The sequence below is a fragment of the Rana temporaria genome, chromosome 4 (assembly GCF_905171775.1).
Source record: "Rana temporaria chromosome 4, aRanTem1.1, whole genome shotgun sequence".
NCBI classification, from domain to species: domain Eukaryota; kingdom Metazoa; phylum Chordata; class Amphibia; order Anura; family Ranidae; genus Rana; species Rana temporaria.
Window position 1 is genome coordinate 183,499,678 of NC_053492.1, and position 15,954 is coordinate 183,515,631.

General features: G+C 44.1%; 1 protein-coding gene across 1 annotated transcript in view; it reads right to left on the reverse strand.

Annotated features, from left to right (window-relative positions):
* Positions 1-8,738: 8,738 nt before the first annotated feature.
* Positions 8,739-15,954, reverse strand: part of AHSG (alpha 2-HS glycoprotein) — a 38,655-nt gene continuing 31,439 nt past the window's right edge. The window contains exon 7 of the mRNA XM_040349463.1: positions 8,739-9,162. Within this exon, the coding sequence (XP_040205397.1) occupies positions 8,911-9,162 (252 nt within the window). The 3' untranslated portion in view covers positions 8,739-8,910. The remainder of the gene's footprint in view (positions 9,163-15,954) is intronic.

A 15,954-nucleotide genomic window follows, 5' to 3' on the forward strand; every position in this document is an offset into this window, starting at 1 on the left:
TTAAATCTGTCCAAACAAGAGTCTAGTAGACATCCCGGGTATGATAAAGTTTGAAAAACAAAATCATAAATTATAATATAATAAATAACTATAAATAATTATAAGAAATAATAATTTAATTATAATAAAAATTATTCAATAATGTAATCAGATCAAAACACTGAAATTTGCTCAGTTGTAGAATTGTCGCTGTCATTACTTTTATTGTTTGATGACGAATTTCCCCACAAATCGCTATCGCTCAATTCTGCAAGTGATTCTTATTTATTATCGATGTTTTTTAGCTGCTCTAAAACCATTTTTGACATAAAGGGACCCTTTTGGTTGCTATGGACAATCTACAGTTTGCAGGCAGAAAGAACAGTTTTTATTATATAAAAGTACATGTAGGGCACTGGGCAGACCACTAGGGACAAAGGGGATGTGTATTTTTTACATACAGTACTGTAATCTGTAAGATTATAGTATACTGTATGTATTGTGTGTATTTACTTTTTTGAATTTGGCGCTGATCTCCGCCCCTGTGTGTCGTAACGTCACAGGGAACGGAACTCGGCGGCACACGGGCACTGTGTGAATCGAGCGAGGACACAGCTCGATCACACGGCGGGGAGGCATCGCAGGATCCAGGGACAAGGTAAGTAATTCCCTGCCTGTGGACACTGCGAGGCAATCCCGAGTCTGGCTCGGGGTTACCGCTTTTGGTTCTGAAATTCCACCCCGAGCCAGACTCGGGAATACCACTGAGGGGGTTAAAGATATAAAGATACACAGAACAACACCAATATATATGATGTAAAGGAAATATAATGATATTTCCTTTACATCATATCTTATATACTCCTGAATCTGTCTGCACTCTATATTGTAATTAAATGACCAAAGGTTCATTGTCTCAACAGTTGCCAGTTGCAAGGATTGTGGCATATGTGTATACAGTGAATAGGCTCAGATTCTATTTAACAATGTCCCTTTAAGACCCTCCCACTGCGAGCTCAGTGTGGCCACACCCACCATTTGCCACGGTGCACCATATCAGTTTTTATTACAGAGTGCCCCAAGAAATTCTGCTGTCCAGACCCGAACAAGCACTAATACCGCAGGTATATTATATATTATATGCATGGAACAGCTTTGTTACTTTATTTCTTTGTTTGCAGTCCTCCTTTTAACCACTTGACCACCGGGCCTATTCTGGCACTTCTCTCCTTCATGTGAAAATCACAATTTTTTTGCTAGAAAATTAATCAGAACCCCCAAACATTATATATTTTTTTTTAGCAGACATCCTAGGGAATAAAATGGCAGTCATTGCAATACTTTTTGTCACACCGTATTTGCGCAGCGGTCTTACAAGCGCACTTTTTTTGGATAAAAATCACTTTTTTGAATTAAAAAATAAGACAACAATACATTTTGCCCAATTGTTTTATATATTGTGAAAGATAATGTTACGCCAAGTAAAATGATACCCAACATGTCACGCTTAAAAATTTCGCCCGCTCGTGGCATGGCGTCAAACTTTTACCCTTAAAAATCTCGATAGGCGACGTTTAAAAAATTCTACAGGTTGCATTTTTTGAGTTGCAGAGTAGGTCTAGGGCTAGAATTATTGCTCTCACTCTAACGATCGCGGCAATACCTCACTTGTGTGGTTTGAATACCGTTTTCATATGCGGGCTCTACTCGCGTATGCGTTTGCTTCTGCGCGCGAGCTCGTCGGGATGGGGCGCTTTAAAAAAAAAAATTTTTGTTTTCTTATTTATTTTTATTTAGTTTTATAATTTTTTACACTGAAATAAAAAAAAAAAAATTGATCACTTTTATTCCTATTACAAGGAATGTAAACATCCCTTGTAATAAAAGCATGACAGGTCCTCTTAAATATGAGATCTGGGGTCAAAAAGACCTCAGATCTCATATTTAGACTTAAATGCAAAAAAAAAAAAAAAAAAAATGTCATTTTTTCAAATGACAAAAAAAAAATGTTTCTTTAAGAGGCTGGGCGGGACTGACGTTTTGACGTCACTTCCGCCCAGCAGAGCTATGAGGACGGGTGAAGGAGATTTCTCCTTCAGTCCCGTCCCCGCTCAGCTGCCGGACACATCCGATCCCCTCCGCCGCTACCGACGGCTCCGGTAAGCGGCGGAGGGAGCGGGAGAGCGGCGGGAGGGGGGGCCCTCTCCCGCCACCGATAACGGCGATCTCGCGGCGAATCCGCCGCGGAGACCACCGTTATCGTGTACACCACCGCCCCCTGAAAAGATGAATATCTCGGTTGTGGCAGCAGCTGGTGCCGTTACCGAGATATTCAACTTTAAAAACAGGACGTCTTTTTGACATGGGGCGGTGGTCAAGTGGTTAAGGCGTCATGTACACAGGACGTTTGAAAACCTCTTCTGAACTCTGGAACTTGGCAGCTAGATACCGACGGTTAAAAACTTCTGTTTTGCCACTTTTACATGCCACGTTTATTAGCAGTTGCGTTTAGAAGCGTTTTTTTTTTTTTACAGATAACCTCTGTAGACCCTCCCAAATGCCCACAATGCAGTAAAACAAGTATATGGTCTGCCTCCCCCCCCCCCCCATCCTTGCAGCCAACAATAAGGGTTCTGGAAAGTCATTTTTTTACACATTGTAAATTGTCACAAATTGTTCCCCACTGAAAACGGCTATAAACGTAAATCCTCTTAAACACGAGTTACCGCGTCTAGACGCGTTTACACGTAGTTACAAGCATTTGGCGTTTCAAATGCCACTGAATTACCATCCTTCACGTGATTTTCTGCTTTCACAAAAATGCTTCTAACCTCAACTGCTTCTAAACTATTATAAATGGCTGAGTGTACGCATCAGCTAACATTGAGGAGAGTTCGGGGGCTGATGAAAAAAAACGCCAGTTTACCAGCAGCAGTGTACATGAGGCCTAAACCTTGAGATCAATTTGTACATGTTTATAGTTACTACCAATTATTTCTTGTTGTTTTCCTAAGCCCTATAACTACAGCTCTATTATGTGTTTAAAGCGGGGGTTCCCCTTAAAAACAAATTCTAACATTACATTTAGCTCACTACCGACATTGACAGTATGCTGTACATACCTCGTATAGCTATTTTCTTAGCCGGCTTCTGGGTAATGAATCCCGTGGGAGTGGGCGTTCCTATGCAGCAGTTAGTGATTGACGTGATGACAAAAACTCCCCCACTCGTCTCATAAGGAGCGTCACGAGTTACCGAAAGAAGCCGAACGTTGAGTCGGCGCTATACGGCGCCTGCGCACCGACGTTCGGCTTCTTTATGCGATGGGTGGGGGAGTTTTTGTCATCACGTCAATCACTAACTGCTGCATAGGAACGCCCACTCCCGCGGGATTCACTACCCGGAAGCCGGCTAAGAAAATAGCTATACGAGGTATGTACAGCAAAAAAAAAAAAGACCTGCATACTGTCAATGTCAGTAGTGAGCTGAATGTAATGTTAGAATTTTTTTTTAGGGTGAACCCCCGCTTTAATTAACATCATTGCACACTTTCAAAGGTTATTGTTGTTTTAACTGTTGGTTGAGTATTAATATGATGCACTGGAAGCTTCTTGAATGTAGGAAACAACTTTACTTGCATGGAGGATAGAAGAACATATCTTAACAGCATGGAAACAGGAACACTGAGAAAACACTTCCTCTCATTGCATCATATAATAGAGTTACATGCACGTTACACTATAACACTACAGTGCCACCTGCTGCATAAACAGGTATAATGCATATATAGTCACAGTACATAAGCAATTTGCTGTTGTTCTTCCAACATTAACTCGGTATTAGTGTATTTATATTCCCTGTTTTGTTTGTTTGCCTTACCCTGTAATGATGGACTCACATGCTGTGACTACAGTCTGTAGCGCCACGGCTGATCTGTTCCACCATGTCCATGGTTTGCTACATCTAGCCTGTCCCTATTCACCAAAAGGACAAGGTAACTTTCTGTTCCAGGTCATGCAATGCCCAATCCACGCCTTGCCATCCACTCTATGTCACATCATAAATATGGGAGTGCAAATGTAATAAATAACATCTTGATAACCTCTCAGTGTGTTTGTGAATGTTCTGCCTGCTTCTGTCTGTCAGCTCTAATTGCTGCATTAGACTGAAGTGAGCAGAGGACAACACAGGCCCAATTTGTCCTCTGCTCACTTTTGCTTCATGAACCCATCAATGCCCGAGCCAGGCCGTGGCCTTTCTGCAGCCAGGCCGCGGGTGCAGCTGGCCGGCATGAGACATCTGGGCGGGCAGCATGAGAGAACTGGGTGGATGGAAGAAGTGAGCGGGCGGGTAAACAGAGATGATATCATCTCTCTCTGCCCCCCGCATCACCACTCCCGCGCAGCCGGTGTTCTGTCAGCCTCAGCGTCGGAGGTGCGGCGGGTAGCAGAAAGATGACATCATCTTTCACTGCCTGCCCTGCATCACCGTTCTCCTGTGGCTTCTCGCTGTGAGAAAACTGAGCATAGAGCTCTCCTTGTTCAGCGGCGGAGATCCCCCCGGACAGCTAATCAGGAATGGCTGAGGGCGGAGCCAGAGAGTGATAACCGAAGGAGTCCCGAACCCTCACTCTGCCAGGTAAGACCGGCTGCAGCATGAGGAGGGAGACATCCTGCTACATCCAGAGGAGCGATCCCACAGAGATGTGACATCATCAGTTAAAGGTGAGCTGTGTGTGGAAGTACAGGTGGGGTATGCTGGGACTTGTTGTTTACCCCTCAGCTGTCTGCCTGACATATCACAAGGGGCTCTCCACTCACAGTGCTTGCTGGATGTCTGTCAGTGATCACCCTGAAAATGCTGAGTGCCTGGCTGTCCCTGGGGTCTGATCCTCCGTGCCTGGGAGCAGCGTGTAGCCAGTGACGGCAGAGCTTCAGATCTACATGAGGGGTTCAGACCAGCATGGCAGCCAGGTGCCTGGCATTTTACAAATGAGCAATGACAACCTCCATATTTCTCTCCATTCTACAGCCAGAACCGCTGCTGCTATTCTGAATGGGGCGAGGCGAAGGCGCATTTGGAGCCCACCACTGCACAGAGGCTTGACCATTGCGGCCACCAATGCAGCAATAGCAGGCAGCGTGGCAAGTGACATTCCACATCTGGTGACAGGCAATGTGGCAGGCAGTGTGTGTGTGTGTGTGTGTGTTTTTTTTCTATGTTGGTTGAACTGGATGAATTTGTGTCTTTATTCAACCAGATTAACTATGTAACTATTAGCGGTCTTTTATCCAAATGTAACAAATTATGTATTATTTTGTATGAAACTGAAAATTATTTTCACCAAGAACAGATTTGCTACCTTCTGCAACACTGATGTTTAAAGGCATTTATCTTTTAATAACCAAAATGCTAGTAAAAAAAAAAACAGGAATGCTGTAGTATTAAACATTATTAGGATAGAACTTTATTAGGATAGAAATTAGCACCGGTGAGTTGTTTGCTTAAGAGGTCCACAAAGCAATTAGCGTTACAACAGTTTACAGAGAGTAAAATGTGCAAAATACCTCTAGCTTAGGTGTATAAATGAAAATGTATATGAATTACAATATCAAGTACAGTATGGAATAAAACAGCACCTCTTGTTTCAGAAGCGTAGAAATAGTGTGTGTGCGTGCGTGTGCACGTGTTTCTGTGTGTATGTGTGCGTGTGAACGTGTTTCTGTGTGTATGCACGTGTTTCTATGTGTGTGTGTGTATGTGTGCATGTGTTTCTGTGTGTATGTGTGCACGTATTCTGTGTGTGTGCGGGTGGCACCTGTTTCTGTGTGTGTGTATGTGTGCATGTGTTTCTGTGTGCATGTGTGCGTGTGCACATGTTTCTGTGAGTGTGCGTGTGTGTGTGCACGTGTTTCTGTGTATGTACATGTGTCTGTGTGCATGTGTTTCTGTGTGTGTTTCTGTGTGTGTGCATGTGCTTCTGTGTGTGTACGTGTGTCTGTGTGTACGTGTTTCTGTTTGTGTACGTGTGTCTGTGTGTATGTGTGCTTCTGTGTGTGTACGTGTGTGCGTGCACGTGTTTCTGTGTGTGTGTGCACGTGTTTCTGTGTGTGTATGTGTGTCTGTGTGTGTGCATGTGTTTGTGTGTGTGTACGTGTGTCTGTGTGTGTGTGTGTATGTGTGTGTGTGCATGTGTTTCTGTGTGTGTACGTGTTTCTGTGTGTGTACGTGTTTCTGTGTGTGTACGTGCACACGCATACATCATATACATGGCTGTTTGACACTAATGAGTTCATGACAATGATAGTTCTCTTGAATGTGCATTCATTTGAATAAGTCAGTTGTATTTATTATTCGAATAAGTCAGTTGTATTTATTACTTTTGGATGCACTTAGGCAGGCCACAGATTTCACCCAAGTTGTTTCACCTTTTGGTGTAGCTGTAAACTAAAAGTAAATTGAACATTATAGTATCTACAATACAAAATTTGGTTTCTCTATAGCATTTACCAACCTATGGCAAATACATTCAAATATCATTGTCTTTACCATTTGTAAAACACATTCAATAAGACCAGAGACAACATTAGTGTTCAATAAGTTTCATACACTAGTTTGTAACAGAGTGATTCTGTTGAGCACCATTTTCTGAAGAAGTAGGACATTAATTTGATTAAGGGGGCCTCAAGTGCAGCCCCCGACATCGCCAAAGGATTGCACATAATAGTCAGTATATGTAATGTTGGAGAAGACTGTCACCGTGCTGTTGGTGTAAGTGGAGATGGTAGATGTAAAGCAGGACAAGGTAAGAGAACAATGACACGGTACAGGTAAAAGCAGAGACTATGGTGGTAATGCAGGACCAGGTAAGAGGTTGTGGACATCCTGTTTGACTACAGATGTAACACAGGACATGGTAAGAGATTTTTACGATACTATATGGTGCAGCTTTCTATAGTTCTGGTAGCTTAGGTGCTGCAGTCATCAGTCATCAAAGAGTACTTTGTCTAAATTCATCATTAGCATGCAACCTAGAATGGATTGAGAAGAGTTGTTCCCAGGCTTTCCCTACATTACATGATGCAGAGTAACAGTTCTGAAACATTTCTCTTCACACTGTTGTAGATCATGCGCTGAGCCTATCCAAGCAAGCACCTATGCCCAGGAGAACCCTGACTACTTTCTGCTGAGGCCTGAAAGCCACACAATACGTTTCAACAACTTGGATAACACAGACTTAAGCAGCGCCTAACTTTTTAAGGCATTCCTTCTTCTTATGTGAACAATGTAATGTTGGGATAGTTGAGTACTGAATGTTGTGTGTCTTATTAAGGGTTGCTTAATGGTATAAGATTGAGTGAAATCATACTTCGGCCCCTCCGGTTTATGTAACCTCCATGTCGCTCCGTGTACTAAGCACCCCTTAATGCATTTAGCTTTCCCCTGCTATTCACTATTGTAAAGCCTAGTACACACGATGAGATTATGGGACGAATGACTGTCTATTTTTTTTTGGATGCTAGTCTCCATATCGAAAACGAATAGGTTACTAAAGTACGAAATTTCTCGTACAACAGAATACAAATTTAAAAGTGATAAGTGAAAGTAATGTATTTGTATTGTATTGTTGGACGAAAACTGTACCGACTAATTAAAAATCATACAATCTTGTATCGTACGAGAATATTTTTTGTGTTTGTCCCTTCGGATAATTACGGATGAAAGCTGTGTACGAATGGTCATATTATCGTACGATCGCTTCGAAAGCGGTATTTTTGGTAGGAATTTCTGTTCGTGTGTACTAGGCTGTCTTAGCCCCTCATGGTTTAGCAAACAGAAAAGATTAACTCATCCTAGCCAAGTGAAGAATCTATAAAATACCAAATAAAACCTATAAATTGTGTAGCCATGTTTTTATAATTGCATTTGATGAGCTGAAAATATTGAATCAGAAAATCCTTATGATGAGGAGAAATGAATTTTAAAATATTTGTCACAACAAGAAAATCTGCTCCATGTGTAAAATAAGGAATTCGATGGATTGCAAGAGATTTCTCACAACGCAATCCCAAACTAGCCCTTATCAATCACTAAGGCCGGGTTCACATCTATGCGAATTAGTTGCGGCTTAAACCGCATCCAATTTGCATAACATTATAAAATACATTGATTTTAATACGGCTGGTTCACATATGTGCGACGCATTCGCACTGCGCATTGCCGGAAAAACATGTGCGTTTTCTAGGCATTGCGGTACGGCTCAGGTGCGAATTCAGGCCCATTATCTTCTATGGGCACGCATCTGATTCGCACGTGTTGTGTTCTGAACAGGGATCATGAGGGGGAACTCCACGCCAAATTTCAAATAAAAAATTGGCATGGGCTCCCCACTACGAGCATGGATTTTAACTGGGAACTCTCTACGCCGAAAAAACGACGTGGGGGTCTCCCCCAAATCCATACCAGACCCTTATCCGAGCACGCAGCCTGGCCGGTCAGGAAAGGGGGTGGGGACGAGCACCGCCCCCCAGCTCAAAGCACCGCTGTCCCCATGTGGATGCTCATGGAGGGTAACCCATGCCGGTTTTTTATTTGAAATTTGGCGTGGAGTTCCTCCTCATGATAACAGTGGCGAGACCTCCCTCCCCTCTCCAAGGTCATCAAATTTGCAGCTAAAACTCCAATGAACCGCTGAACAGCTGATTGAGAACTTGGCAAGGAAAAAGGAGCTCAAAAACGCAACGCACAAGTGTGAATCCGGCCTAACAAGACATGTTTTCTAGTTCTCTTCACAGACTCTGTGTTGTAGATCAAGTTAATTTCAACTGCGTTTGATTACCAGTTGCTACTGAGTGACAGCCTAGAAAACATGACATCTCAGTGATCAACAAGGAATAGATGAGCGGAAGCAAAAGTAAGTAGATTGGAAGTTTAAAAGTGTATTTTTCTCCCAGGGCACAAAGGAAGCCTTCTCACGTTGGCATGTACAGGTTTTCCAGTCAATGACCTCTTGACAGCCCGTTGTGCATGAGCAGCCAGAAGATGTTGTTCTGCAGAGTTGGATTCGGATGAGTGTGGACTCAGGTTATTAAAGTGAAGGTTATGGTGGAAACGTGAGGGTATAAAATGATGTGGGACAGGTGCCACTGGACCAGGCAGTGGGGCTTGAGCGTCTTTTTGGGGCTGAAAAACAAATTCAAAATATTTTGGGTTATTTAACTAGATCTGCAGGTTTAATATTGTAAGAAACATTACTCATCAACCAACCTAACAACTGACAAAAATCACACTTTTGAGAAATTAAATATCAAGAGGACAGAGTTCAAAATAGAGTCTGATCCATAGATATTGGAAGGTCTGTTGTACAAACTTAAACCACTAAAAATATATATTTATTTACTGTAGCTGCAGTCATTTATTACAAAAACACTTTATTATGTCATTCTATAGCACAAGGCAATGCATACTACAGGCTAGTTTAATCTAGTGAAATAAGCTGCAGGCTTGGCCACTGACTTAAATGTTCATGCTTATAGGTCACACTCACACGCTTACACTTATCTTTATGAAGCTTAACACTTTAAACGGCAATAGTGATTTGTTCTTTTTTAACCAGCATTCTTGTACCTATGAAACGCTACAATCCAAGCCTTGCTGGTTTTCATAAAAAAAAAAATGTATTCTATAAAATAAACAGTGCTATGATGTTTTTTTATCCTTGGCGGTGCGTCCATAGAGGGCGCAGGAGCACCGCCCCCTCTCTCTCCTGCACCACCACTGAAATACAATACATAGATTCAGATGGCCTGCCCCCTGGTGAGCGCCGGCCATCTGAATAACGGCAGCTGGTTGGCTTTGGAAGTGCCTATCAGAGCCAGCGGCGGGGAGGGGGCATTTTACTGGGCACCGTGGCAGCATTTTACAGGGCACAGTGGCGAAAATTGATGGGCACAGTGGCAGCATTTTACAGGGCACAGTGGCAAAAATTGATGGGCACAGTGGCAGCATTTTACAGGCACAGTGGCGAAAATTGATGGGCACAGTGGCTACAATTGATGGACACAGTGGCGACAATTAATGGCATGGCACAGTGGTGACAATTGATGGCACAGTGGCTGCATTTGATGGCACAGTGGCTGCATTTGATGGGCACAGTGGCTGTGTTTGATGGGCACAGTGGCGACAATTGATGGGCACAGTGGCGACAATTGATGGGCACAGTGGTGACAATTGATGGGCACAGTGGCGACAATTGATGGCACAGTGGCTGAGTTTTATGGCATGGCACAGTGGCTGCGTTTGATGGCACAGTGGCTGCGTTTTGGCATGGCACAATGGTGATAATTGATGGGCACAGTGGTAACAATTGATGGCACAGTGGCTGCGTTTGATGGTGTGACACAGTGGTTGCGTTTGATGGCACAGTGGCTGCATTTGGCATGGCACAGTGGTGACAATTGATGGGCACAGTGGTGACAATTGATGGCACAGTGGCGACAATTGATGGCACAGTGGCGACAATTGATGGCACAGTGGTGACAATTGATGGCACAGTGGTGACAATGGGCACAGTGGCGATAAATGATGGCACAGTGGCTGCGTTTAATGGCATGGCACAGTGGCTGCATTTGTTGGCATGGCACAGTGGTGACAATTGATGGCACAGTGGCGACAATTGATGGCATGGCACAGTGGCGACAATTGATGGCACAGTGGCTGCATTTGATGGCACAGTGGCTGCAATTGATGGCACAGTGGCTGCATTTGATGGGCACAGTGGCTGCATTTGATGGGCACAGTGGCTGCGTTTGATGGGCACAGTCGCTGCAATTGATGGGCACAGTAGCTGCGTTTGATGGGCACAGTGAGGCTGCAATTTATTTTATTTTTTTTCGTTTGTTTGTGCCCCCCAAAAAATATGGAGCACCAGCCGCCACTGCATTTGGAAATAGGAAAGTATGGGTGAGTAAGGTTAAACCTGTTACTGAATCAAATATGTTAGTCCTCTTCCAGTAGTGTAATGCCGCGTACAGACGGTCGTTTTTTGTGATAGAAAAAAACGACGTTTTATGTGATGAAAAAAAACGACGTTTTTCAAACTTCATTTTCAAAAACGATGTAGCATACACACCATCGTTTTTTCCAAAAGCTCTAGCAAAGCGCGGTTACGTTCAGCACGTACGACGGCACTCTGTTCCATTCAAACTCGCGTCCTAATTTGCTTCTGAGCATGCGCGGGTTTAAAAACGTTGTTTTAAACGTCGTTTTAGCCTACACGCGGTAATTTAAATGACACAAAAAACGACGTTTTGAAAAACGACACAAAAAATTGAAGCATGCTTCAATTTTTTGTGTCGTTTTTCACAAGACATAAAACAACGTTTTCCCCACACACGGTCATTTTAATTGACGTTTTTAAAAACGTCGTTTTTTTTTCATTACATAAAGTGATGGTGTGTACGCGGCATTAGACTTTCCAGGCTTTCCAATATACACTGCTCAAAAAAATGAAAGGAACACTTTGAAAACATTTCAGATCTCAATGGGCAAAAATCTCATGCTGGATATCTATACTGATATGGACTGGGTAATGTGTTAGGAATGGCACATCATTTGATGGAAATGAAAATTATCCACCTACAGAGGGCTGAATTCAAAGACCCCCCGACAATCAAAGTGAAAAAGCTAGTCCATTTTTTGCTGAAATTTCATTGCAACAACTCAAAATGGTCCTCAGTAGTTTGTATGGCCCCCAATAGCTTGTATGCATGCCTGACAACATCAGGGCATGCTCCTAATGAGACAACAGATAGTGTCCTGGGGTATTTCCTCCCAGATCTGGACCAGAGCATCACTGAGCTCCTGAACAGACTGAGGTGCAACCTGGCGGCACCGGATGGACCGAAACATAATGTCCCAGAGGTGTTCTTTTGGATTCAGGTCAGGTGAGCGTGGGGGCCATTCAATGGTATCAATTTCATCATCCTCCAGGAACTGGCTGCATGCTCTCGCCACATAAGGCTGGGCATTGTCATGCACCAGGAGGAACACAGGACCCACTGCACCAGCGTAGGGTCTGACAATGGGTCCAAGGATTTCATCCCGATACCTAATGGCAGTCAGGGTGCCATTGTGTAGCCTGTAAAGGTCTGTGCGTCCCTCCATGGATATGCCTCCCAGACCATCACTGACCCATCAACAAACCGGTCATGCTGAACGATGTTACAGGCAGCATAAAGTTCTCTGCGGCTTCTCCAGATGCTTTAACGTCTGTCACATATGCTCAGGGTGAACCAGCTCTCATCTGTGAAAAGCATGGGGCACCAATGGTGGACCTGGCAAGTCTGGTGTTCAATGGAAAATGCCAATCGAGCTCCACAGTGTCCAACAGTGAGCACAGAGCACACTAGAGGACATCGGGCCCTCAAGCCACCCCCATGAAGTCTGTTTCTGATTGTTTGGTCAGAGACATTCACACCAGTGGCCTGCTGGAGGTCATTTTGTAGGGCTCTGGCAGTGCTCATCCTAATCTTCCTTGCACAAAGGAGCAGATACCGGTTCTGCTGATGGGTTAAGGACCTTCTACGGCTCTGTCCAGCTCTCCTAGAGTAACTGCCTGTCTCCTGGAATCCCCTCCATGCTCTTGAGACTGTGCTGGGAGACACGGCAAACCTTCTGGCAATGACACGTATTGATGTGCCTTCCTGGAGGAGTTGGACTGCCTGTGCAACCTTAATATAGTCCAAGTATCGCCTTGTGGTACCAGTAGTGACACTGACCCCAGCCAAATGCAAAACTATTGAGTAGGAAAAAAATGTCAGACACCTCCACCTGAAAAACCATTCCTGTTTTGGAGGTCGTCTCATTGTTGCCCATCTAATGCACCTGTTGTTAATTACAATTAACAGCAAAGCATCTGAAACTGATTAACAACCCCCTCTGTATACACCCCTCCCCCTTTGCTACTTAACTGACCAGATCAATATCCCAGGAGTTCTGATTCAAAAGTGTTCCTTTAATTTTTTTGAGCAGTATAGTTGCATGGGGCTATATGGAGATTCAGAAGCAATAACAAAAAAAAGCTGGTGTCACTCAGCACTGGTCAGAATCAGAATTGGTGTCATTGGTAGCAAAACCAACCTCCCCTTCATTGGTGTCAGTGTCGGCAATAATAACCCCCTATGTGGTACTGGTGGTAGTAATAATAGCATCTTCTTCATTGGTATTAGTGACTGTGGAAGTAATAATAACCCACCCTTTATGTCATTGGCAGCAACAATACCCCCCCTCCCTTCACTGATCTTTAGTGGGGGCAAAAATAAACCCCCTAATTTATGTTCAGCGGTTCCTGTTCTGCTACCTCCTGCCCTGATTACATGTATATGATGCCTTACGGGCAGAGGATTACTCTGCCCAACATAAGGTAAAGTGAAATCATACTTCGTCCCCTGTAGTTTATCTAAACTATTCAATTATTCTTCTGTGTCCCAACATATTGTACAAAGAATGCTGGAATGCAGAGAGCATTTCAACACTGGGGACCTGGCTTCCACTCTGTGCTGTGCATACTATGCAGCTGGGAGAGCAGTGTTGCCAACCTACCAGATTGAAATTTACTGACACAACACCCAAAATTTACTGGCACTGCCAAGTCTTTACTGGCATTTCCAAAAGTTACAAAATTACAGTTTTAAGTGAAAATTAGAGTATTTAGGCTACAAACAAATACAATATGCAATTATCAATATGATTTAAGGTAGATAATAAGGCAAATAACATATTTCTTATTTTATTTTTCGAAATAGTAAGTAAGTAGCTCAGGGACAGGACTTAGGGGCAAGAAATTAGAATGGGCAATGCACACGCACACACATAAAATTGACGCTCACAGTGACACTGTCAGCAGCAGTGTCACAGTGACCGTCTCTCATCAAGCAGTTCCTCCAGTCCACTCCAGTCTAAACAGCACTGACAGTCCCGGTCCCAGCCAGCCTTGCTCCCATACCACTGACCCGCACACAAGGCTCTGGGCACTCTGCTTGGCTCCATTGCAACATGACATCACACGACATGCTCAGGCCGCCCGATCACACTGTAGCATGCACTCGGATGGTCTCAGCCGGCTCTGCACCAAGCCGAGCATCACAGCCATATTTTTTACTGGCAAACTTTTACTTTTAAACCTCGTACACACGGGCAAGAATCTCGTCAGGAAAAAAACGTTGTTTTTCCTGACAAGATTCTTGGCAAGAATCTCTTGCCGCCCGAGTGTACACACACTCCTTTCAAAAGAACTGCGATTCTTTTGGAAGGCAAGAACGGCGGAGAACGTCATCGCGTATGACGAGCATGCACTCGTCACATTCGATACCGTCGCCGCCATCTTGCTTCACCCTACTGTGATGCATTTGCCTATATGTCTCAGTTTAATTCTCCCTGCTTGCCATGTGTGATTCAGTCCTCGGCTAACAGGTTATTGACGTGCTAATGTCCCCTCACTATTTCTAAAGGTTAATTGATCTATTGTGTTGTGTGAAGGAGATCTGTGTTTAAGTGGCTTGTGTTAATTATTCTGATTGCTCCATTGTGGTAATTATCTCTCTATATGCGGGGTCGAGCTGTCTAGTTAATGTATTCAGTACAACTAGTAATCAGCGTCACTGATCGGCTCCGTCGTGTCTGCCTAATCATCTGTATGGAAGCCCCAGTGTGAGGGGGCGGAGATTTGTCATTGTAACAGTTTTGGAAATTACATATAAGCTCTGTGTTATAACATTAAAGTCTGTCTTGCTCTAGCAGTAAGCCTGGACTCATGTGTGGCTTAATGGGCGATCTCAGGAATATTCCTCCTAGTGGAATTTTGGGTGATGTTCTTATGGAAGAAGGGAATCTTTGACGGGGATATCATACCAATACCGTCACAATTTTCCCTTCTATTCCCCTTTACACCCGGATTCCAAGCAGACACTGGAAGAACTGCTGGAAGTTCGTGGAAGGATTGCTAGCAACAAAACCAAGCGGGTCATCATAGCAGAATTAATGGAGCTAGACCAGGAGAACGGGATTGCAGCAACGCCAGCAGTACAAGAGATGGAGAGACCAGTGATTCAGGAGGAGTCACCAACCAACAAGCTAATGAGAGAGAAGCTAGCTTGGTTCGGTCCGAACCCAACGCCGGATGTGGTGCTGAAAGTGATGGACCTGTTAGTAAACGCAGAGCTACAGAAGGATAAACAAATAAGAGACGCAGAACTTCAGAAGGCTAAAGAAATAAGAGACGCAGAGCTACAGTTAAAACTGGCAGCAGTCCAACAAGCAGCCGCACATTCTCCAAACAGTGAGTACAGCACAGCAGACGCAAGGAAGATTCCGTTTAGCGCTTTTAAAGCTTTTGATGAAAAGGACTGTGAAATTGATAACTACCTGGCAGATTTTGAGAGACAATGTAACCTGCACCGAATAGCTAGAGGAGAGTGGGTTGCAATATTGTCAGGCAAACTGTCAGGCAAAGCTTCTGATGCTTTCCGGACCGTGCCAGATCAGGATATCCATAGCTACGCCAGGGTTAAAGAAGCGCTCCTGGCTCGTTATGCAGTAACCCCAGAGTCCCACCAACAGAAGTTCAGGGACTCACGCAAAACCACGAAAGACTCTTACGCGGAATGGGCATGCCAGTTGTCCCTGTCGGCCTCTAACTGGGTTAACAGCAGCCAGGCCACCACCGCAGAGGATATTTTGCAACTAATGCTCCTGGAGCAATTTTACAATCACATCCAGACGGACGTCAAAGACTGGGTGAGAGATCGCAGGCCCATGACTCTACCAGAGGCCGCAAAGTTGGCGGATGAATATGCGGATACTCGCAAGACAAACCAGGTCACACCACGGGTACAACCTCCACGACCAACGGTGCCCTCACACCCACCAGCCGCTAGATACCAACCTCCTAACAGACCGGTGACATCTAGCCCTCGC